Source organism: Bactrocera neohumeralis, chromosome 5 (genome assembly GCF_024586455.1).
Source record: "Bactrocera neohumeralis isolate Rockhampton chromosome 5, APGP_CSIRO_Bneo_wtdbg2-racon-allhic-juicebox.fasta_v2, whole genome shotgun sequence".
Classification (NCBI taxonomy): domain Eukaryota; kingdom Metazoa; phylum Arthropoda; class Insecta; order Diptera; family Tephritidae; genus Bactrocera; species Bactrocera neohumeralis.
This window is the reverse complement of record NC_065922.1, coordinates 49,695,538-49,719,210: the sequence shown is the minus strand read 5'-3', so window position 1 is coordinate 49,719,210 and position 23,673 is coordinate 49,695,538. Positions and strand designations below refer to the sequence as shown.

At 34.7% G+C, this 23,673-nt stretch overlaps 4 protein-coding genes across 6 annotated transcripts in view; 2 read left to right on the top strand and 2 right to left on the bottom strand.

Moving 5' to 3' along the window:
- Positions 1–7,677: 7,677 nt before the first annotated feature.
- LOC126758768 (probable 28S ribosomal protein S25, mitochondrial) lies at positions 7,678–8,846 on the top strand. Its single transcript, XM_050473148.1, has 3 exons — positions 7,678–7,915; positions 7,977–8,171; positions 8,596–8,846. The coding sequence occupies exons 1-3, from the start codon at positions 7,779–7,781 to the stop codon at positions 8,765–8,767; spliced, it is 504 nt and encodes a 167-aa protein (XP_050329105.1). The 5' UTR covers positions 7,678–7,778; the 3' UTR covers positions 8,768–8,846.
- On the bottom strand, positions 8,822–10,030 carry LOC126758767 (probable RNA-binding protein 18). 2 transcript variants are annotated; one of them, XM_050473146.1, is made up of 5 exons: positions 9,931–10,030; positions 9,779–9,873; positions 9,567–9,687; positions 9,416–9,508; positions 8,822–9,333 (listed from the first exon to the last, which is right to left on the bottom strand). In XM_050473146.1, the coding sequence occupies exons 1-5, from the start codon at positions 9,931–9,933 to the stop codon at positions 9,025–9,027; spliced, it is 621 nt and encodes a 206-aa protein (XP_050329103.1). In that variant the 5' UTR covers positions 9,934–10,030; the 3' UTR covers positions 8,822–9,024. The 2 variants fall into 2 exon arrangements, with proteins under 2 accessions (XP_050329103.1, XP_050329104.1); XM_050473147.1 differs by having other exon boundaries at positions 9,567–9,641.
- Positions 10,031–10,323: 293 nt separating this feature from the next.
- On the top strand, positions 10,324–11,028 carry LOC126759141 (nucleoside diphosphate kinase 6). Its single transcript, XM_050473762.1, has 2 exons — positions 10,324–10,588; positions 10,648–11,028. Exons 1-2 carry the CDS (start codon positions 10,389–10,391, stop codon positions 10,895–10,897), a joined length of 450 nt encoding a protein of 149 aa, XP_050329719.1. The 5' UTR covers positions 10,324–10,388; the 3' UTR covers positions 10,898–11,028.
- A 7,335-nt stretch (positions 11,029–18,363) lies between these two features.
- Positions 18,364–23,673, bottom strand: part of LOC126760524 (b(0,+)-type amino acid transporter 1) — a 67,267-nt gene continuing 61,957 nt past the window's right edge. For both annotated transcript variants that reach the window (XM_050476218.1, XM_050476217.1), the window contains exons 5-8: positions 22,958–23,456; positions 22,795–22,891; positions 20,495–20,813; positions 18,364–20,419 (exon numbers count right to left, since the gene is read on the bottom strand). In XM_050476218.1, the coding sequence (XP_050332175.1) occupies positions 20,355–20,419; positions 20,495–20,813; positions 22,795–22,891; positions 22,958–23,456 (980 nt within the window). In that variant the 3' untranslated portion in view covers positions 18,364–20,354. The remainder of the gene's footprint in view (positions 20,420–20,494; positions 20,814–22,794; positions 22,892–22,957; positions 23,457–23,673) is intronic.

Below are 23,673 nucleotides of genomic sequence, written 5' to 3'. Positions count from 1 at the left end.
ACATACCCGGAAGGTAGCTTAAAACTCAAATGACTATAATTTAGTTTTTCGAAATTGTTGGAATAACAAAATGAACCAAGATGAATTCTGCTCTAACTAGCAAGGTTCACTTGTTAAGGGGTTTACGGGTTTCAATGCTACAATACTTCTAGAATATTGATAAAATATTGAATAAATTTTCAAGTTGATCCGAGTAATAATTTCGGAGATACAGCCTTGAGAACTTGTGCGCTTGAGGCTAGCTAGGCTATGTGCACCGTCTTTAAACGCGTTTTTCTCGATACTATTTTTTTGAAGTCGGTTGGCAAGATTTTTTGAGAACTACTCAACCGATCTTCATGAAATTTTACACAAGTCTTTGAGATACAATTCTTAAAGACCGGGATGAAAGATTTTTTTATTATAACTATTTATATACCAAAAATCTAATTTTCAATTTTTTTCCTTTGTCCAAGTTCTAAATTCAGTTTTAACTAAAACCCGTATTTCTTCACTTTAGATGATCCTGTAGATGATCCTGCTGACGCGGACGCATATTTTTCCGAGGGGTCGCCGGGAATGGGGTCGCAATAGCCGAATTTAAATTTTTTTTTCCAAAAATTTCAGAATTTTTTTTAGTATTGTATGTTTGTAAGAATAAAAAATTCTAATAAAATATTTAATTTTTATATGAGAAAAAATTTGTTGAAAAAAGAGTTGTTTTTTAAACGAGGAAACACTTTAAACCCCTTAATAGCGAAGCAACAATAAAGGCTACTATATACTATACAAAATGTGAACATCAGCTGATTGCCCAGTCATAGTTTCCTTAAATAGATCATTCAGCTCTTTTAAGTATTGCTTGAAGCAATAGACTCAAGAAGGATAAAAATCTACTACTTTTCAGTAGTAGTGAACTAAGCACATTGTAGGTGTCCTCCCAGGTCAACTACTTCTAAGAATCTTTGTTAAGTAGAATCGGCAGAATCTAAAGCATTCCAAGATTAAAATTGAGTTGGTTGAGAACTCAGAAATACTCGTTTTTACCTATGAGCCAAGAGCAGGTCCACAATCTTTCATAAAATACAGAACCTTCACAAAATCTTTAAATCGCAGATCGGCAGCTTTTCGGGAAACAAGACTAACTTAAATGAAGGTCGATCTAGCAATTAAGAAAGTTTTTTTAAAACCTTCTGAGCTTAAGTTTCTCATCTCCTATTAAGGCTCACCTTACTAGAGACAAATATATATTTTCAATAAGTAAACTCCTTTACTTGCATACTTAGCGCACATAAACATTGAAATCTCTAAAGTTTCTTATTTTTATTTTTGTTGTTTTCATCTTCAACTGTGTCATATGTCATATGTGTAGGTATGTCACACATGCTTAGCAAAGATATGTTGTTGTATAGTATATGAAATTTAACGGAGACAAACATTGACACAATCCGATCTGTACCGCTCTTATCCTTATATGTAGATCTGTATGTAAGAAGCTTCACGATATTTGAAAACGTGCAGTTTTTGCGGGCAAAATACTAAATAAAATTTAATGCAACTGTACAACTGTGAGTTTATACTATATACGAGTACACTACTACATATATGTACATACAAGTATATAAAAAAAAATGAAAATTTACTCGAGAAGATAACAGATATTCATCTTCACACTAATCAAATATGGAAAAACTTTTTACAGTCTACTAAGCATTGGATTTTCCTCTGCGAGCATACTCGTGAGACCAAAAATATGAAATATAAACAAAACAACAAACGCTGTGTCAACAAAAGCTTAAAGCGCAGAACTACGACGATGGCGAAAAAGAACGAAGAATAACAACAGAGGCAAAGTAAGGAAACCAAATGTATTTCCGCTATTGAAATTAAGGTTATAAATACCTAATACGAGTTCCTTCTTGCTTACTGTTAGGTGATAATTTGATAAATGTTAAGTGTACAACGTTAACAAATCGTTCAACTTTATTACAAAAATGCATGTTCTTTAAAGAATGTGTTTCGCGAGCATCTTGAGACCCAACATTTATAATTGGATAATATTCGACCGAACACACCACGTACACGAAGATCGTGTAGAGAGGATGCTGGTCCGTTCGGGCGACGTATGGAACGCTTGGTCCATTTTACGTTGGAGATCTTAAATTGAAAGCGTACGAAATACAGCTTGTGCAAGAACTGATATCGCCTTTCAAAGCGATATCGCTTTGCTCTATGGGCTCTTGAAAAGTCCCAAAAAGTTCATACGTTTTCTGATCAAATTTTGTTCAGCAAAGAGGCCCATCTCTGCTCTTGAAAAGTCCCAAAAAGTTCATACGTTTTCTGATCAAATTTTGTTCAGCAATGAGGCCCATTTCTGGCTCAATGGTATATGAACAACCAAAATGGCCGCATTAGTGGGACGGTGGAATCTTCAGTCCATATTTCTTCAAAAATGTTTCCGATGAGAACCTAACCGACTATTTGATGCCTGAAATTGAAGCTCGTGATCTCGACGGCATTCGATTTCAACAAGACTGCGCCACTTCCTACACATCACATCAATCAATAGATTTATATAGAGAACACTATAGTGAGCACACACCGTTAGACTTTTTTCTGTGGGGATGTGTAAAGTCTAAGTTCTATGCGGACAAACCCACTTTAATTCAGGCTTTGGAGCAAAACATCACGCTGGAACGAGTAATCGAAAACTGTACTCAACGGATGGACCATCTGAGACTTAGACGCGGCCAACATTTGAAAGAAATAATCCTCAAAAAATAAATGTCAAAGAATGTTCTTTCGAATGATAATAAACATTCTCCATTAAATTAGAAGTTTGTGTGTGTTTTTTTTTATACTCTTGCAACAATGTTGCTAAGGAGAGTATTATAGTTTTGTTCACATAACGGTTGTTTGTAAGTCCTAAAATTAAAAGAGTCAGATATAGGGTTATATATACCAAAGTGATCAGGGTGACGAGTAGAGTCGAAATCCGGATGTCTGTCTGTCCGTCCGTCCGTCTGTCCGTCTCCATCCGTCAACTGTGCAAGCTGTAACTTGAGTAAAAATTGAAATATCATGATGAAACTTGGTACACGTATTCCTTGGCTCCATAAGAAGGTTAAGTTCGAAGATGGGCAAAATCGACCAACTGCCACGCCCACAAAATGGCGGAAACCGAAAACCTATAAAGTGTCATAACTAAGCCATAAATAAAGATATTAAAGTGAAATTTGGCACAAAGGATCGCATTAGGAGGGGCATATTTGGACGCAATTTTTTGGAAAAGTGGGCGTGGCCCCGCCCCTAATAAGTTTTTTGTACATATCTCGGAAACTACTATAGCTATGTCAACCAAACTCTACAGAGTCGTTTTCTTCAGGCATTTCCATATATAGTTCAAAAATGGAAGAAATCGGATATTAACCACGCCCACCTCCCATACAAAGGTTATGTTGAAAATCACTAAAAGTGCGTTAACGGACTAACAAAAAACGTCAAAAACACTAAATTTTACGGAAGAAATTGCAGAAGGAAGCTGCACCCAGGCTTTTTTTTAAATTAAAAATGGGCGTGGCCTCGCCCACTTATGGACCAAAAACCATATCTCAGGAACTACTATGCCGATTTCAATGAAATTCGGTATATAATATTTTCTTAACACCCTGATGACATGTACGAAATATGGGTAAAATCGGTTCACAACCACGCCTTCTTCCAATATAACGCTATTTTGAATTCCATCTGATGCCTCTTCTGTATAATACGAGTATATACATTAGGAACCAATGATGATAGCGAAATAAAACTTTACACAAATACGGTATTTGAAAAATATGTAAATGACGGATAATGAAATCTCGATTATCACTTTATCATGCGAGAGTATAAAATGTTCGGTGACACCCGAACTTAACCCTTCCTTACTTGTTTTCTTTAAAAAAGTAGGAAACCTCAAAATATATACATATATTACTTATTACAACTACAACAGTATGCAAATTTACATACACCAAACCAGATAAATTCCTTCTAGAATTAATGGTCAGCAAAGAAATGGTAATGTAGAAAGTCATCAAATGGAAAAAAAATCTGTTGAAAAGCTAATGTGTATTGCAAACAAAAAACGAAGAAACTTTGAATGAAAAGCACTGATGAGTTATTCTTTGAAACAATGAGTAAAGAAGAAATGAAAGAGCAAATAACAATGCGTTTAGAAAAACGTTTTCGCAACTTAAACAAGCACACAAATCCATGCATACATATGTATGTACTTATGTATATATGCAAACGCAAATGAAGCAAATATTAGCATTACTTTCTACATGCAACGACTTTGAAGGCTTGTGATTTAGTAACACATCCATAATGGCATTGCCTTACGTGTCCGCTGATTTTCCCAATAATATATACAAGCCTATGTATAAGTACACTTAAATAGAGCAATATATGTACATATGTATGTATTATGTAAGCCATAATGGATAAAGTGTGAAAAAGTTAACATCTGTTGAACGGATTAATATGAGGCTTTATTGCCAATTTGTTTTCAGCCTGATTACGTCTGATGTATAACTACGAGTTTAGTCAGATGCTGATAGAAAAATAATGCCTTTTAATATAGCTTAAATCAATTTTGTTTAAAAGAAAGAGATTTCGCAATAATACGGGTAGATATTTAATTTTAGTAAATTTTTAAATAATTATTAATTTTCTAATTATTTTTAAAAGTAAGGTAAGAATCTTTCCTATTTCAGTGCAAATAGTTTGTTTACAATTTAGAATAATACTTACTAATGAAGGAGAAGATGGCAGCTTTTAAGAACGAGAAAGCAAATGTGTCGGAAGTGGAAATTATTCTGAGAAATTTAAAGCACTTTAAATATAAAAACAATTAATATCTTTATAAAAACAAGCCAGAAAGGGCTAAGTTCGGATGTAACAGGACATTTTAAACTCTTGCAACTTGCAAAGATCAAAGACTGGGAAATTCTTTCACGGGCCGGCAAAACTTTTATTAAGTATCGACTTTAGTATCCACCCGAATCTTTTTTTGCTATACTAAATACTAAAAATATGTTTACTGTTCCTGTTATCAAGAAAATATACTCTCTGACTTTCAATTGTAAATCTTACACATTGACCGATATTTTCGGTCAAAAAACAACTATAGATCTTGGGGTCAACATATTCGGTAGCTGGTGTTTGAACAGTTTGGGTTGAATTTGGACATTTCTTGGTCATAAAGTGGAAAGCTCTAAAGTCATTATTTGTGCAAAATTTGTGCAATCCCGTTACATAAATTGCTTCTTGATTTTTATACTGGATAGTGAAAGGATCAGATGGAATTGAAAACTATATGGGAAATAGGCGTGGTTGTAGTCCGTATATTCAGCTACACCCGAACTTAGCTCTTCCTTACATGTTTTAAATAATTTCGTTTGTACTATGCAATCGTATTATTGTATTCGGCTAATCTTCATCTTAGAAACGTTTGTTATATCATAAACACGTGTTCGGAGAATTAACTTTTGAATCTCTGATTCGTAATTTCACGTCATTAATTGATCAATGCTTTTAAGACTATTTTAAATTTCCTGTGAAGAATCAAGGTAAAATCAAAGTTATTATAAATTTTGTTTGACTCAAACAAAACGCATTGCAACCAAATCCAAACTCGCTATCCGGTATCCAAACCTGTATTCGGCAAACAAACCTATTCATCATAGTACCGAACTGCCCGTGCTAAAATCTCCACATCGATCAGAAAATCTGGATTCTACTCAGCAACAAAGTTAACGCGATGAAGTATCTAGTGATAGAGACCCATGTTATGAACCACCAACTTCAAAAGCACCGCACTTATCGACACAAAGCGATTTAAACGATTTAGTACGTGACTAAATCTCTCCATAGTTCAAAATTTTATAGGAAACCACAAATCGGAAAATCACAAAGTCTTAATAAATGAAATTATAATGTCATATAAAGCTTTGAGGTGTAATATGACCTTAAAAATGCATATCTTGGACTCTCATCTCGATTTTTTTCCGCCAAACTTTGGTACTGCCAGTAAGGAACAAGGCGAGAGGTTCCATCAGCACATTTTTTTTACTGGAGAAGCACTATCATGGTAAATGGAGCGCAGGATTCTAGCAGATTATTGTTGGGAACTTAAAAAAGAACTTTCAGAAACCAAACATTTACGAAAATTACAACTATTTCTTTCTATATTAAGCAATAATTTCTCTATGTGTATACAGTGTTATTAGTGGACATTACAGTTTTTGAGAGCATTTTGTTACCAATCCTCAAAACAAATGGTAAGGTAGAGTAACATCAAAAATCAATGATACCATCAATGCAAATAAATATTATCATCAGCAAGGCAATGACTCCAAAAATGCAAGCTGTTTAGCAAAAAATTGTGTGTTCAAAAAATTGATCCAGGTTATGGATTATTTATGCGCAATTTCAAATTTTTAAAATAATATTTTACCAGATATTAATTAAAATGTTAATCCGATGATTATTAGTAAAAATTAAACTCCAATTTTGCACTTAAAAATATTTTATTAATTTTTTAATCTCAATTTGGGTTTAAGATTGAAAACTCGAGTTTTTAATTCCGTTTTAGAACTTACTTTTAATTATTGTGTTTTAGTTAAAAACACATATGTACATAGTATGTATGTACATACATACATATGTATGTATGTAAATATTTTTTTTATCCATTTTAATTTTTTTATTTGTTGCTTTAATTTTAAATTGAAAATATTTTATTAATTGTAAATATCGATTTGAAGTTAAAAATTTTATATTGAATACTTAATCCAGAATTAGCAACCTTGCATATGTATGTATGTATGTACTATGTCAATATACATATGTAAAATATTAATAAAAAATTTATAAAATGCTCACTCACCACCTTCTACAAAGTTGCACAAATATTACTGAGCAGCTGCTTTGAAATTTTCATGTATTTCATAAAACGCGCGCACTTCCCGTAAAATATTGACGAAACAATCACATATCCCGGAAATACAAAGCACTAATAACCATATCGATAAAACACAATTGCACACTTCCGGAAACATTTTTCCGGAACACTTCGAAATTCACTTTGCATCACCCTAATATGAAAGCGCAGTTGAGCGAAGCCTTGCTAAAATGGCTGCCTTCACTTGCTAAAATGCCACTTGCGACAACTTTTGCACATTAACTAAAAACTACTTGCATTGCACTTTCTCACACTCACAAACAAAGCTTGAGCTTTAAATGAACTTAAAAAGCATGCTAAAACACTTTTCAATGCTAAAATCAAAGCTTTATTAAGGAAAACTTGCCTTGCACGAAAGTGGTGACAGGCGCTTCGGCAAGTGGACGAGCAAACACACAAGCACCATTATAAGCACATATTTACACTATATTTCTTATATTTCACATCACACACACACAATACACAATGAAGCACAACTTAATAACACTTTTTATCACTTAACACAGCAAATAACTCAATAATTTAACAAAAACTTGCGATCTAAACGCGCAACGAAAATTGTCGAAAATACGCACGAAAACTAACGGAACGGAAGCCATTATTGTCGATAAAGTAGTGCTTTGGTTTTGCCAATGGTTTGCCTTGGCTCCAATTAGTCTTCGAATTCGATAACAGCTGTTTACAGAAACTGTCAGCTGTGCGTGTATGCAACCGCATTTCCAATAGGCGGCCTTTGGTTTTGTAATTTCATATTTTCTCTAATAAAACTTAAATAAAAAAGTGTGCCAACATGCCTTTCATGAAGGGACGCGCGCCTATTAGGCGTACCATTGAATATTTGAATGCCGGTCGCCTTGTGCTCAAAGAAAAAGTGAAAATATTTAGCGTGAACTACAATGTGTATGGTGATCACCACAAAGGCGCCAGGTGAGTGTTATCCAACGCTATACAACTGTTTATGAATCAACTATATCTTTATGTTTTATAGAGACTTTGTGTTTTGGAATTTGGGTCAAATACAGTATAAGAATCCAAATGTACAAGTGGTGACATTTAAGAACTTGACACCTTCCCCGTTTGTGCGCTGCTACTTTGAGGACGGACGTGATATGCTTATCGACATAGATAGCCGGGATCGCGAGGAAATTATAGAACATCTCTGCAAAGTTGTTGGCAAGTCAAAGTGAGTACTTTAGAGAAATGTGTTCGTAAGCGTATAGCAATAATTGCATAACTGTTAAGCTTGTTATATCCTGGCAGGGTAAATTAAGTTTGCCACGAAGTTTGTAGCACCCAGAAGGAAAAGTCGCAGACCTTAAAAAATGTATATATAAATGATCGGTGTAATAAGCCGAGTTCTTTTAGCTATTTCCGTCTGCTCGTCCGTCTGCATACATATTAGCGAACTAGTCCCTCAATTTTTGAAATATCGCTCCTTTTCATACTAAGAAGCTAATTATTAGACAAAGTCCGTCATACGATCAAGATCAAGTTCTTATATAGCAAATTTTTTTATTTGTGAATCGTATTGTAGTCTTGTTGCAGTAGAAGTTAACGTTTTTCTTGATTTTTATATATTATTTTCCTTCTTTCTATTCACATTACAGAGCCCAATTGGACGCAGAGGCACATTTAGCGGAGAGTAAAGACAATCCTGCCAACTTTGGTTATGGCTGCGATAGACATTGCATCTGTGAGATACCCGGTCAAGTGCCATGCCCAGGCACTGTTAAATTGCCCGATCATCTGCGTGGCAAACACATATTTGCGCCGAAGTAATGAGAAAAAACTAATATTTTACGTTTTAGCCTAATTCTAAATAAAACACACATATACAGTTACAATGTTTACAAATAAATCACTTTATTTGGCTTAAGTCTCTGAACACAATATTTGATAAGTATACGGATGGATAGCGCGCATATGAGTACAATTATAAATACTTGATGAAATTGATGAAAGTCCAGATACATTGTTCCACGTTACAAAATAAACACTAAACAGAATTTGTCAATACTCTTCGTCCTTTCCAGTTTCTATCTTCGTTTTGGCCGCTGATGTCGGTTGTATGGCGCTGAATTATATGACTTTGTGTAGGTACGCCCGCCTGAGGTACTACTGCTTGTATCACGGTCTTTATTGAATTGATAGCGTTGTATAAACGGTACTTGTGTGCTAGCCGAGTTCAAAAGATTTAACTCCAACTCCTCCTCACCGTTGCGTTCCAGCGCACGTAATTTCGACTCTATTGCGCGTATCGCATCTTCTCTACTCATTTTGTCGTCGCGTGAACTGGAGCCAAGGGCAGGTATTTCGATGCGTGGTTTTTGCTTGTTGAGTTCGTCCTAAATATGTAATATAAGTATATATAAGTAAATACCATTTGAAGGAATCGCGTGTCTAATTAAAATATGTGTACACACTTACGTAATTAACATTCTTCGCCAGTCGTATCACAATTGGTCGATTCGCTATAGGTGTGCCATTTAATTTCTCCAGAGCTTTCAACGCCGCGTCAGCCTATTTAAAGTGCTACTATGGTAAGTATCCAAATTTAGCTAGTTATATGATTACTCACCGTTCCGAATGTGACGAAAGCATATCCGCGCGATTGCCCAACCAATGGGCCGCTCTTGTGAAAGAGCATATCAAACTTTTCGACAGGACCGCATTTTTGCAAAATTTTCAAGAGTTGATACCAATAATAGCAACGCACGAAAATGAAATTGACAGATTAGTTTAACTGCACAAACCAGAATTTACAATTTAGTTAAGGAACTATTAACTTACTCGCTTAGCCTTGGATCTAAATTGCCTATCCATATGCGTCGTTCTTCTAGTACACCACCACTACCGCTGTTGCAACTTTTACCACTGCTTGTCGCCTGCAAAACCAATTTCATTAAAATTATGTAAAGCACAATAAACGAATAAAAACTTACCATTATTTATTTATTTTTGTAATTTTGTAAACAAAAGTATTTGCCAGAATATACTAATGAAGAACGCAAAGAAACCAATCAATAAATAGTATGTGTTTGACATTTCTCTATGGAAACATTCGGAAAGCAATTTTTACAGTGTTGCATAGCGGCAAGTTAATAATAACAACATTTTGTCTGTCAATAACTACTTTTTTAAAATTATCGTAAAATATTAAATTTTGTTAGATGAATAGATATAAATAACATTGATTTAAATAACTATATTAGCATTTAAATCTTCTTTGCACTTTTTATTTATATTTGTTTTGTTGTTGTTTTTTTGTTCTCAGTGTTGACCACAACAAACAACGTGGGAACATTTGATTACAGTTTCTACTATTCTCACAAAACAGCTGATTAAAGTTCCCTCAATTTTAGCATTTCGTTAATTTTAAGTAAAAATATAATTTTTATAAATGGAAATTACATTGGCGCTGCTGAAACCACATGTAGTTCGCAATGTCTACGCATTCCGAGAGATAAAACAAATAATACAGCAGAATTTTAAAATACTACACACCAAAGAAGTGCTTATTACGAAAGAGTTGTCTGAACATTTCTATGCCGAGCACAAAGGAAAGTTCTTCTACAACCGACTGGTGACATTCATGGGCAGGTATTAAAATATTTATTCATAAAAACCTAAAAACTATGTTTACCATTCTTTGTTGCCAGTGGCCCCTGTCAGGCGTTCGTTTTGCAGTCAAAAGGCAGCATCGCTAAGTGGCGCGAGTTGATGGGCCCAACAAAGGTTTTCAAAGCTGTGTACTCACATCCCGATTGTATACGTGGGCTTTATGGTCTCTCCGACACGCGTAATGCCTGTCATGGTTCCGATAGTGAAGAATCTGCGACCAGAGAAATTTCTATTTTATTCCCCGAGTTAAATATAAATCAATTAACGGCTATTGACAGCAATAGTTGACTGAGGAATTATGTTAACTTGAAACTGATTGTGAATGCATTTATTTGAGCACAAGTAGCTGATAAAATCCAAATAGATTAACATTTCTAATTACTAAGTTATGTAAATGTTAGCAAGATTGTTAAAATGAATGTTGGCGCATGTTATTTAAAGTAAGGTGAGTTTTTTTGCCATCTAATTAGTTGAGATACAGTTCTAAGAATCTTTAAGGGCTTACAGTGATTTTAAACTTTCTACAGAAGAATGGAAATCAAGAAGCTATATCGGTATTTTATAGCTGATGTTCTAGTTTTTTATGATATCATAACTTGGAATAACAATTGTTTGTATATACTGAGTTCGTGGTATAATTAGGACAGATAGAAATACGAGTTCTGTGTAGAAATTGTTGTCAAATGATCGCCATTCATTTGAGAGTGGCCATAAACGATTCTTTAACATACGGCTCAAGCAGCTCACTACTTCCAGCCTTAGACCAAGTACCTTCTGGATAGCCGACATATATTCGTTTGAAGGCGAGCTAAAGTGAGAAGACGAATCAAACCTCCGCTATGCGCTGGGTTTGGAACAGGTTTTGTTTTATTTGAACAATTTTTGATCACAAGATAGCATACATTATTCGAGGAAAATTGAATCCCGTTACATTAATGCTTCTTGGTTTGTGCACTGGAAATGGGAAGTAGGCGTGGTTATTGTCCGATTCCACAATATGAATATGGAGGGAATGCCATGTATCAAATTTTGTCGAAATCGATTGGTCGGGTCCCGAGATATGAGATTTCACCAAAAAGTGGGCGGTGACACGCGCATCGTCCAATTTATATGGCGATTGAACAGGGTTTTCATCCATTTTCACACTATAGGTGGGAGTTCTTGTAGTATTCGTACTGGGCGAATTTGGTTAATGTAGTTTTAGTGGTTTAGGAGATATATATAATACATTACACTTATTAGAGGGCGCGTGGCCCACCTTTTAAAAAAATTTTCCCACAGGTGCCCCTGTCAAGTTACAGTCTGCACGGGCGGACGGACGGACAGACCAGATTTCAACTTTTCTCGTCACCCTGATAATTTATATGTATATACATATATAATCCTATATGTATCTCGTTTAGGCCTAGGTGATACGTACAACCGTTAGGTGAACAAAACTATAATACTCTGAAACTACTGGTTGCAAGAGTATGTAGTAACAATAATACAGTTCGATTTCTTCTTCTTCTTTATTGGCGTAGACAACGAGTTAATTTTGCATTTTATTGGACTTAAACATTTGTTTTTACAGTAACATAGTAGTACTAAAATAATTTTTTAAATATTACTGTTAAATTTTTCAAAAAAAAAATTTATTTCAATGATATTTAATTTTTTGATAAGTAGTCTGGTACTTAAAATTTCAAACACATAAGAACCATAATTACTTAGAAACTGCGACATTGAACTTAAATCATGTTCTTTTTATTATTATTAAAAAAACAAAGAATCTTAAAACAATTTCTTTTTTTTTATTAATTGACCTTATATGAATTGATTTTCAATATATTATTATGAATATATGTATGTATGTATGTATATAATATATTGCTGATAATTATATCACTAACATAGTCAAACTGTGTACTATATATTATGAATGCCATAAAAAATAAATTTACAAATGTATAAAATTTAAATAAAGATAAAACGCATTAAATTTAGGTATATGTATATTTTAAGAGTTTGGCTAAGTCGTCTTTAAGTTATATTGCAATTAATTTTTTATTAATTATTAGAATGTATGAGTAAAGTTGAATCAGTCAATTTAATGAACAATTTGGCGATGAAAAATATTCGGTGAATAAAAGTGATAAAATATCTAAACAGTTAGCCATAACCAGGGTTGCAAATTTTTTACTACAAAAATTTCAAATATGAAAAACGAATTTTGAATCCCAACATCGGAATTAAGAAATGAAATTTCAATTTTTATTCCAAGATGTATTTTTTTTATTTATTATTTATCAATCCGGTATTTGGTATTAAAAAGTATTTAAATTGTTAATCTGCTTTTTGGATTTTTTTTATTTAATATGGTACTTGGGATTACAAAATTAAAAATAATACTCCAAATTTTAATTTACTCCCTTCATTGTATGTACATATATTTTCGACAAAAAGAGAAGTTAAGTTAAAAAAATTATGATTTAAATATTTATTGCATTATAATAAATGCATATCTGGAGAAATATTAGCTTACGGCTAGGATTGCAAAAAATACATTAAACACACAATGGAAATAGTATTTAAAAAAAAGTTTTTATTTAATCCTAATATGCCAAATACCAGATTTAAAAATCAAAATAATTTTAATTTCAAAAATCTGAATAATAATTAAAAATGAAAATTGTAATCCTAAGTAGCGTAAATATATAATCATGTTTATGGTGATTATAAATTCTCAAAATGTTGAATTGAGTTACAAATTAATCATAATCCATCCAGAAACACTTTGCATAACTGTAAATACTTATTTTTTTTTATACACAGCTAAACTTTCCTAACTCGAATCCTCATAATATAATATACAAAAAAAAACTCGGTTTAGAGAGACTTCGAGTTATGGAAGCAAATTTGTATCAAATTTTATTTCTATTGCCAATTCAAGAGTTCGAGTGATGGAAGCTCAACTGTACTATTTTTATTTGTTTTCATCCATTTGGTTATTTTAATAAAATTTAGTTAAATTTAACTATTATAATTATTTTACTTAAAATTATTGGTATAAGTGAGCCAGCCAGAGCAGACAATCTTATTTAATTGTTGATGCGTTGATTATTCATTAACCAATTAGAGCATGCTTACACCAGTTAATGCAAAGGATACTTAACGGTTTCTGCCCACTCTAGACCATCTACCATAATTAAGTTTACAAAGCTTTAGCTTACCTTATCAAAACAAACAACGGCATTACTTAATGGTCCCAGCGCCATCTAATGCAACTTTATGTGCGATTTATTTCAATAGAATTTAGTTTCAACCGACCGATTTACCGATTTAATTTGATGTTAATTTGTATTAGCACTTTTAATTTTCACAAAACACTTGCACATTATTTAAACATGAACGCTTCGCTTTCTTTGGCTCTTCTTTTATAATATGAGCAAATATTTCACTCATTCAACTAAAGCACTGCCTTCGCGGCCATTTTGAATGCACTTGCGGCTTCACATTTCTGCAGCACCAACACTTTGACTTGCCTCGGCATATTTTACATTTTGAGCAAAATTTGTTATTTATTTCACTTTACATATATTACACACAACACTATAAACACTAAAATACTATATTAATTAAATTAAATTATTTTATCACAATTAAAATTTAATTATTCAGTTTCATAAAATTTACACAACCGCACGCTTGAACTTGACATCGCGTACTGAAGGTTCGTGCATTCACTGGAATGGCCCTTTTGGAAGTTTAGTTTTTGGAAGTCGTACAGTGGCATCCGCACGGATGTGCTCTCTTTGTCGTTAACATTTTTCTCAATTTCCGTCTAAACCGGAACATAAAAAATCCAAAGGTAACGAAAAATTACAAAAAAAAAAAAAAACAATTCTAAATGTTTACAAAATTTTAAGGTGAATTATTATAAACTAGAATTTTGGTTTTTAATAAAGGTAATACGGAATCATGTAAAAACTAGAAAACAAATAACTAATATTAGAAATTACTATCCATAATTACTAAAAAATTATTAATTTTTATACAAAAAGTCGATTCATTACCTATGAATTGGGTTGCAAATAATGCATTGACAAAATAATTAAAGTAACGTATACATTATTTTTATACCCTGAACTAGGTAACTATCATAAGTTTGCCACAAAGTTTGTAGCACCTAGAAGAAAACGTCGAGAACGCTATAAAATTCCCCATTACGAACAGCATAGCCGGACATCTCCCATAAGCGGACAAATTTCATGAGACAACGCTTTCATTAAAATTCTCATACAAAACCCATTCTTATAGAGAGGCATGAAAACGTTCCTATGACCCGACACGGAGACTATTTTGGTAATAATTCATTGAAATTATTTTTCTTCTTTACTGGCGCACACACCGCTTACGCGATTATAGCCGAGTTAACAACAGCGCGCCAGTCATTTCTTCTTTTCACAAGGTGTTTTCGTCCATACGTACGACATGACCTAGCCAGCGCAGCTGCTGTCTCTTGATTCGCTGAACTATGTCAATGTCGTCGTATATCTCGTACAGCTCATAGTTCCATCGAATGAGATATTCGCCTTGGCCAACGCACAAAGGACCATACATATATCTTTCTCAAAACCTTTCTCTCGAAAACTCATAAGGCCGACTCATCAGATGTTGTAATCGTCCATGTCTCTGCACCATATAGCAGGACGGGAATTATGAGTGACTTTTAGAGTTCGGTTTTTGTTTGTCGAGAGACGACTTTGCTTCTCAATTGCCTACTCAGTCCGAAGTAGCACCTGTTGGCAAGAGTTATTATGCGTTGGATTTCTAGGCTGACATTGTTGTTGCTGTTAATGATGGTTCCAAGATAGACGAAATTATCTACAACTTCGTAGTTATGATTAGTCGCGAGTGCGACGACTGTTTGTTTGATGACAGGAGATATTTCGTCCATCTACTTCGCTTCCTTATCCAGTTTAGAGAAAGCAGAATTAACGGCGCGGGTGTTGAGGGCAATGATATTAAGTTCTGCAGCTCGAATTATTTTCTCCAAGAGCAGATTGAAGAAGTCGCACGAAATCGAGTCGCCTTGTCAGAAACGTCGTTTGGTATCGAAAAGCTCGGAGAGGTCCTTCCCGATCTTAACGGAGCTTTTGGTATTGCTCAACGTCAGTTTACACAGCCGTATTAGTTTCGCGGGGATACCAAATTCAGACATCGCGTCATAAAGGCAACTCCTCTTCGTGCTGTCAAAAGTATTTCCCAGGACTTGGCGCATGGTCAATATCTGGTCGGTGGGTTTTAATCTTTCACACACTTCGCTCCATAGAACCTTATATGCGATGTTGAGGAAGTTGACGCAGATTGGGGTGTCTCCCTTTTTGTGGGTTGAGCAAAGCAGACATAAGTTCCAATCGTTGGACATGCTTTCGTCCGACCACATTTTACAAAGAATCTGATGCATGCTCCATATCAGATCTTCGCCGCCGTGTTTGAATAGCTCGGATGGCAATCCATCGGCCCACGCTGTTTTGTTGTTCAGACGGGCAATTGCTATTCGAACTTCTTCCATCGTCATCGATTGGGAAATCGGGTTCGCCTTCTCCTAACGTTATGATTTCACTGCCATGCCTATGCTCTGAGCATTGGATACCAGATCACCTCTGGGGGTTCTACAAGAGTATGCTCCGGTCTTGAGACCTTCTGCTAGTCACCGCATCTTTTCGTAGAATTTTCGAGCATTACCCCTGCCAGCCAGCTTGTCAAGCTCTTCACACTCACGCATTTCGGCCTCTCTCTTTTTCTGTCTGCAAATGCGTCTCGCTTCCCTCTTCAATTCTTGCTATCTATCCGCATTATCTTTATTAAAACAAAATTTCTTCTTTATAATAATTTACATACATTCAAATTTTGTAAAAAAGTTGAGGATTTTTTTGTAATTTTTCGATAACTCGATTTATTATTATCCGGTTAAGGCGGAAATTAAGACAATTATTAACGATAAGAGAGCACATCCGTGCAGACGCCACTGTATAACTCCCAAAAACAAAACTTCCAAAAGGACCTTTCCAGTGAATGCACGAACCTTTAGTATGCGATGTCAAGTTCAAGCGTGCGGTTGTGAAAATTTTATGAAACTGAATAATTTAATTATAATTGTGATAAAGTAATCTAAATTAAGTAATATAGTATTTTCGTGTTTATAGTGTTGTGTGTGATATGTGTAAAGTGAAATAAATAAAATCTTTTGCTCAAAATGTAAAATATGCCCAGGCAAGTCAAGTGTTGGTGCTGCAGAAATGTGAAGCCGCAAGTGCATTCAAAATGGCTGCGAAGGCAGTGCTTTTACTTGAATGAGTGAAATATTTGCTCATATTATAAAAGAAGAGCCAAAGAAAGCGAAGCGTTCACGTTTAAATAATATGCAAGTGTTTTGTGAAAATTAAAAGTGCTAATACAAATTAACATCAAATTAAATCGGTAAATCGGTCGGTGCAAACTAAATTCTATTGAAATAAATCGCACTTAAAGTTGCATTAGATGGCGCTGGGACCATTAATTAATGCCGTTGTCTGCTATGATAAGGTAAGCTGAAGCTTTGTAAACAAAGTATTCAAAATATTCATTAGTGTTTGAGATACGCGTCGTTTTGTGAGGCTCTAAAAGTGAATTCTTCAATTTTTATTACGTCTGAATTTATTGAATAAAGAAGTGGGATAATGCACCATCTCATACTGCATTGGTTATTCGTGATCATTTCGTTACATTTCCAACTAATATCGTGCCGCAACCACCGCATTCGCCTGACTTCTGGCTATTCTGCAAATTCACATGACCACTCCTAGGACACCGTTTTGACTCAATTGAGGATATAAAAGCTGAATCGAAGAAGGCTCTGATGGCCATCACGACGGAAGATTTTTCCAAGTGCTAAGATGAAGTATTTATATTGCAGCGGAAGGGAATTACTTTGAAGGATATGAAATGGACAAAATTCACCTTTCAATTTTATCACTGTAGTATATAACCCAATATCTATGTCGTTTAGTTTTAGGTGATACACACAACCGTTAGGTGAGCAAAACTATAATACTCTGTAGCAGCTGGTTGCAAGAGTATAGAAAAAATCGCGAAAATCAGTGATTTTTCAGAGGGTCACACTGAGACAATCCCTTAATGTACCCTGTTCAGGGTATACAAATATTATTAAATAAAAAATTCCAACTTTTTTTTGTAATTGATGATTTATTGATAAATTCTCAATACAATTTTATAATAGCTTTTTCAATTTTTTTTGTTGTAACCATAACTTCGAGGTTGTAGTAAATTAAAAATAAATTTCCCAAAAGGATTAATCATATATTCGTATAACAAAATACTATATAAAAAGTATAATCGTAAGACAAAAGTGTAGAAAAACAGTTTCCAAAATACATATGCACATGCATCGGTGTATGTATGTATGTAAGTATATATGTAGATTTATTGTTGATAATTTGTTAATTTAAAACGCTTTTCTTGGAAATCTGGCGCAAATGTTTCTCATATTAAATGCTGAAATGCTCAAAATATTGTTGAGTTAGAGAAAACATGCATACATATTTATATATTATACATACATATAACTGTTTTCTATACATTCCTGCTCTACGTAGCGGTTGTTTAAAGTGTAAATGACACATATACATAAATACAAGTGTATAAGCATTGGCTTATTATATTTTTAGTACTTTGTCTTTTTAACTTAATTTAAAAATAATTATACGAAATTGAGAATGATAATATAAATTTATTATTTATTTTTATTTGCTTCATAACGCATACTACCAAACGAACTTCTAAACAAATAGCAAGTTGTATATATGTAGTAGTAAGCGGTGTGCAATAATTTTGTGAGATTTTCTGGGATTATTTTTCTATTTTTATTTTGCTTTTTTTTGCGCCTTACATTAGAGTAGTTGCAATGGTTTTTTATGTATTTTTTTTTAGCTTTATACACAGCATTTGCGATGGCTGTTGAATTTTTTAGTTGTATGCAAATGTTTTTATTGTTAATTACTATAAAAAGCTTGCTTTGAACTAATAAATTTATAGCTCAGCGTGCTTGCTGTGTATGAAGCGGTTTTATTTGGTTTTAATTTTCATTATAGGTTATGTTCAATAACAATTTCTATGTAAGTAGACTTGCAGTTCTATAATTCTAAATTCCATTGTCCTTTTAGTAAATAATAAATATTTAAACAATTTAATGCCTACAGCAGTCCCATGGTTTTCACAATTTTTTCCGTTTAGGATTTTTAAACGATTCTAAAATATACATACATAGAGCGAATTTAGTCTAACTTAATGTTTTTTGCGTTTGCTTTTGCTTTTTTTTCATATACTTGTACCCAATTAAAATATTGCTATGCGTTAAAATTGTGATTTTTTCAATGAAATTTGGCTGACGATGACAGCTGAAGGCTAATGGGCGACATAATGCTGATGCTGAATATATAATTTAAGAATATTTTTGAATTGAATTTTTGAGTTGGAAGCAATTTTTTATTCTTTAAATTTTTAATTTTTGTATGCAGCTTTTGGCTTGCAGCAATGTAAGTATTTTGATTTATATCGACTTGTGAGCGAAATTTATAGTATGAAAAAGCGTTTAGTTGTTAACTTTATTGATTTATTTGATTATTGCACAGCTAAGCAAGTAAGCCGCTCAGCAAAGAAACTTTTTCAGTAATGGTTCTTGTTATAGTAATGATTATAACTCAAACAATTTACTAGCAAACGCCATAACTTCACTCAAATGCGTGCTTTCCAACTGACTGCTTCTCTTTAAACTGTTTTTTGAACCAGTTAGATATAATTTATCAACAAGTAAATTTTTTCACTCAGCTTTTTGGTTGTTATTAGAAAAACATTTCATTAAATTATTTATAAAACGTCATAGCATCACTCAAATAACAGCTGTTTGAACTGGCTTTTGCTGTTGTTTTCTTCACAATTTTAATGAAAATTCAATATTCTCTGCCTTCAGCCGCCTTTTATCAAACGTCAGGTCATAAAACTTACAATTCACATAAATTCCTAAAAAAAATTTTATAATCGCGAGTACACATACTTATTATGTACTATGTACCTCAATATACATATAAATCCTAATAATATCAACGCACCTAGTTAATCAACTATTTTATAGCACTTCAAGCTACATTTTGCACATTTAATGTACGTTTTGAAACAATAACATTGTTTTGTAAACGTTTTACTAAGTTTCGGCAACAATCTGATGATTCTAATAAGCTTACAGCTAAAAAATATATAATATAGTATGTATGTAGGTCTTTAGCAGAAACTTTTTGTAATGCGTACGTTTCACTTATATTTTTTTTTAATTTTTGTTTTTTTTTTTAATTTTATATAATTAAAATTTTTTTTTTATTTTTTTTTAAATTTTTTTCAAATTTTTGTTTTTTTTTTTAATTTTTATAATTTTTTCTTTTAATTTTTAAAATTTTTTGTAAATCTGTTACTTTACTACAACACGCTTCATAGTTGAATATTTGTGTCTACTGCTCTGCTATATTATTTAGTTTAAACAGTTAACTTATTTCGTACGTACATTATTCTCTCAGATCCTGAATAGATAGTCTCTCCTTTACTTTTCATTGAATGATTTAAATTTAATTTTTTTTTTAGTGTTACTTTTGTAACACATTTTTTTAGTTTTTTTTGTCTCAGCCGGTATTAATGAAATGTGTTCCATTGCTTATTCGAACATCGATGAAGTGGGCACCACTTCCAACAGCAGCTGGAAGAAGAGCGTCACTTTGTCTGCGCAAAAGAGAAGAGGAAAATATTGCATTAAATATAAGCATTATATGTTGATTAATATAGTTTATGACTTACTCATAAATCTTGGTGTCATGCCTAGCTTAACGAACGGCACGTAGAATATCAAGCCGCCCAAGATGAAGAGCAACGCATATAAGTATTCGATCCGTGGTGTATCGATAATCGGCGCCACCACAAGATATATTGAGATCACCAGCACCACAACAGGAATGATGATAGGCACTTTGTATGGCCTTGGATAGTTGGGTTTGGTGAAACGCATTACAATCAGCGCCAACATAGCACCGCCATAGAAAATCCATGCGGTGAAGCTGAAGAAGTCAATCAATGAACCGATTGTGCCGTACAAGACCATGGCGGTAGCGATGAGTGACTGAAATTGAAAAATTGTAATATGATAACTTGAAGTTAGTTGCTGGTTCTTAAACGCTGGTATAAATTCTAACAATTTTGATAAGCAACCGGGAGTTTAAGCGGGTTAATTGAAGTTGAGTTCCAAACTTTCTACAGGAAAGTTTGGCAAGAGTTAGATCTTTTGATGCGAGTTCGCTTCTGGCGAGCTTCAAATTCAAAGCTCAACCAAAATGTGTTATTTCATGCCCTAAGACCCGACTAGAGTTTCTGTTATGTGTATAGTGATATCACTACGATTTTCTAGCCCAATTTATTTTCACTGCTCCATTTCATCGTCAATAACAAATGAAGAGACGACTTTCATGAGTGTAGGATAATATTTATATATACTAAATTAGGACTGTATGCTCCATACTTCTCCCCACTAAAACTTTTGGGCAAATTTTACCTAAAAACCCCCACTTGGGTAAAGCAGAATCGCTTCTCAGGAATATTCAAATGAGTTTTTGAAACTATAGCAACTACTCCCTGCCCATTAGGCAACACATACAGGCCTCAGAGACCTATACAACCTTGCAAAACCCTCATAGGATAAGTCTCAATTAATTGCATATTGGCGGTTAGTCCTAACATACATGCATGGCTGAGCGCCTGTTTCTTGCATGTTTCCTCTTACTTCTACCTCTTCAGTTTACACCATTATCAGTATGGTCGAATTTCGCCGAAACGAAGTTAGAGGATTTCGAATTCGTTTGATATACATTATAATATATTAGATAAGTACTTGAGAATTTCCTCGCGTCCTAGGGTCTATTGTGCCCTCTCCTAAGTCACAACGTCTTAACTAGCCCCAGCAAATTGATTCCAATTCCAATATACTGTCAGGTGCTACTGAGGCGATGTCATCCTTATTTAGAAACATGGATCCACTGCTGTGCAATCGATTAGCAGTTGTTCTGGTGTTTCAGACTGCAAGTCGCAGAACCGGCAATTCGCGCAAGAAGCTTGGAACATGTTAAATAAAAGCTTCTTGGGCTTACATACAATGGCCAATGTAGAAGGCGGCAAGTACCCAGAGTTTTTCCCTTGGGAGGTTGATTACATATTTAAACCTTTTAAGATTGTAACCACTCATTAGCAGCTTGGCGTGGCGCATGTCTAGGAGTTGTTGCCACAGTTTCATCATTACAGAGCAGCTCTACCTACCATGTTGGTGGATGCTGCGGAGCGAGCAAGCTCATCAGTCAGTTCATTCCCGCAATATCTTTGTGACCTGGCACCCAAATAAGGTACACTTGGTTACGATCTGATAGACTATTCAGTCGTCATAGGTATGGAGAGTTTTGGGCGTGGTCCTGCGACCCCTGCGCCAATTCCCTCCGACGTTTTCGAGCCGTCGGTGTACCACTCGATTGTACTGTCCCTAAGCAGTAGCTCGAGAGCGGAATCGTTCCTTACGGCCTTACTGCTGAGGATAACTTTAGACTTCCTAGTAAGTTAATCTTACTTCTAGCGAGAGGAGAGCCGCAGGTATTTCGCCACTTAGGGCTTTCAAGCGTTGGAAAGAGATTACCGTTCCTCTGCCAAACCCTTCTGCTATCATTTGGAGCATTGTGCTTGGCGACAAGACTTCAAGTGTTGCCAGATAGTTGAAGTCCTACCGAAGTTTGCGGTGCTTTCGGGGCCCAACCCACCGTACCTTATGTGATAATCGGTCGCACGATCATGGTGTATGTACAACCCTTGGCTTGATATACATACATACTATACTTATCATGGAATACGACTTGGTGTTGCTGGTACAAAAACAACCAAGCAAAGACAACTAATATTAAGCTGCTGACAGTCGGATCTACGTAACTAAAATAAACCCTAACACATATAGTTGACTAACTATATCTCCCGTACCTAACCTTATTAGATCATAACATTAAAGTGAAAGCGCTCATGTTGTTATTAAATACTAGAATCCTACTAACTTAAATAAAATAAATACTCACGTGGAAAATCAAGCCAGGTGCCGGTGTTAGACGACGCACATGCACGTACGACAGTATATCCATTAAGTGACCCTCACGGCTGGCGGCAAAACACAAACTGGAATGGAAAAAGCACAAAAAAATTAATAAAAAATAAACGCTTAATGCTCAATCGCAAACTCACCGTCCGGCCGCGAAGAGTGTACCGTTAGCGCTGCCAAAAGTGCTCACCGTCACGCTGAGCGGCATTAACCAAGCCATAGCGCCCAGTATGCGATTGCCGAAGGTCACGGCGACGGCTTCTGAGTCAATCATTTCGGTGGGTGACATCGCCGCCAAGTAAGATATATTGATGAGCGCGTAGCACAGCGTCACCAACGGTATACCGATCATGATGGAGCGTGGCAAATTCTTGCTTGGATTCTTGATTTCCTCGGTGACGTAGTTCAAATTATTCCAGCCATCGTACGCCCAGAGGCCGGTGTAAAAAGCGGTCGCCACAGCGCCCAAGGTGGGTGTGTCGCCACTAAATGCATTCGACAGGTGTTGTGTATTGCCTTGGAATAGTTTCCAGGCGCCGCCGCAGATCACTATGAGGACGGCAACCAATTTGGCAGCGGTGAATATATTCTGCACAGCCATGCCCAGATTCACACTATAACAATTCACGAACAGTATCATAACTATAGAGGGGGGCGAGTTGGACGTAGAAGTCGTAGTAGGCAGAGTCGGAGAGGCGGAGGCGGAGGCATCGTAGTGGGACGTAGGAGGTTTTGATGGTTGTTTTTTGATTTTTTTTACATATATATATAATTTTTTTTTTTTTGATTTGATAGGACGGATGAGTGGTTACAAAAAGTATACAATAGCCGGAATAGTATTGAGGAGAAATATAGAGAA

Bases quoted from the DNA above. Each gene is read 5' to 3' on its own strand.
- LOC126758768 (XM_050473148.1), top strand. From the start codon at position 7,779: ATGCCTTTCATGAAGGGACGCGCGCCTATTAGGCGTACCATTGAATAT. The intron at 7,916-7,976 runs GTGAGTGTTATC...TATGTTTTATAG, and splicing joins GATCACCACAAAGGCGCCAG to AGACTTTGTGTTTTGGAATT. The intron at 8,172-8,595 runs GTGAGTACTTTA...TTCACATTACAG, and splicing joins AAAGTTGTTGGCAAGTCAAA to AGCCCAATTGGACGCAGAGG.
- LOC126758767 (XM_050473146.1), bottom strand. The intron at 9,509-9,566 runs GTGAGTAATCAT...CACTTTAAATAG, and splicing joins CTTTCGTCACATTCGGAACG to GCTGACGCGGCGTTGAAAGC. The intron at 9,334-9,415 runs GTAAGTGTGTAC...TTACATATTTAG, and splicing joins TGGCGAAGAATGTTAATTAC to GACGAACTCAACAAGCAAAA.
- LOC126759141 (XM_050473762.1), top strand. From the start codon at position 10,389: ATGGAAATTACATTGGCGCTGCTGAAACCACATGTAGTTCGCAATGTC. The intron at 10,589-10,647 runs GTATTAAAATAT...CTTTGTTGCCAG, and splicing joins CTGGTGACATTCATGGGCAG to TGGCCCCTGTCAGGCGTTCG.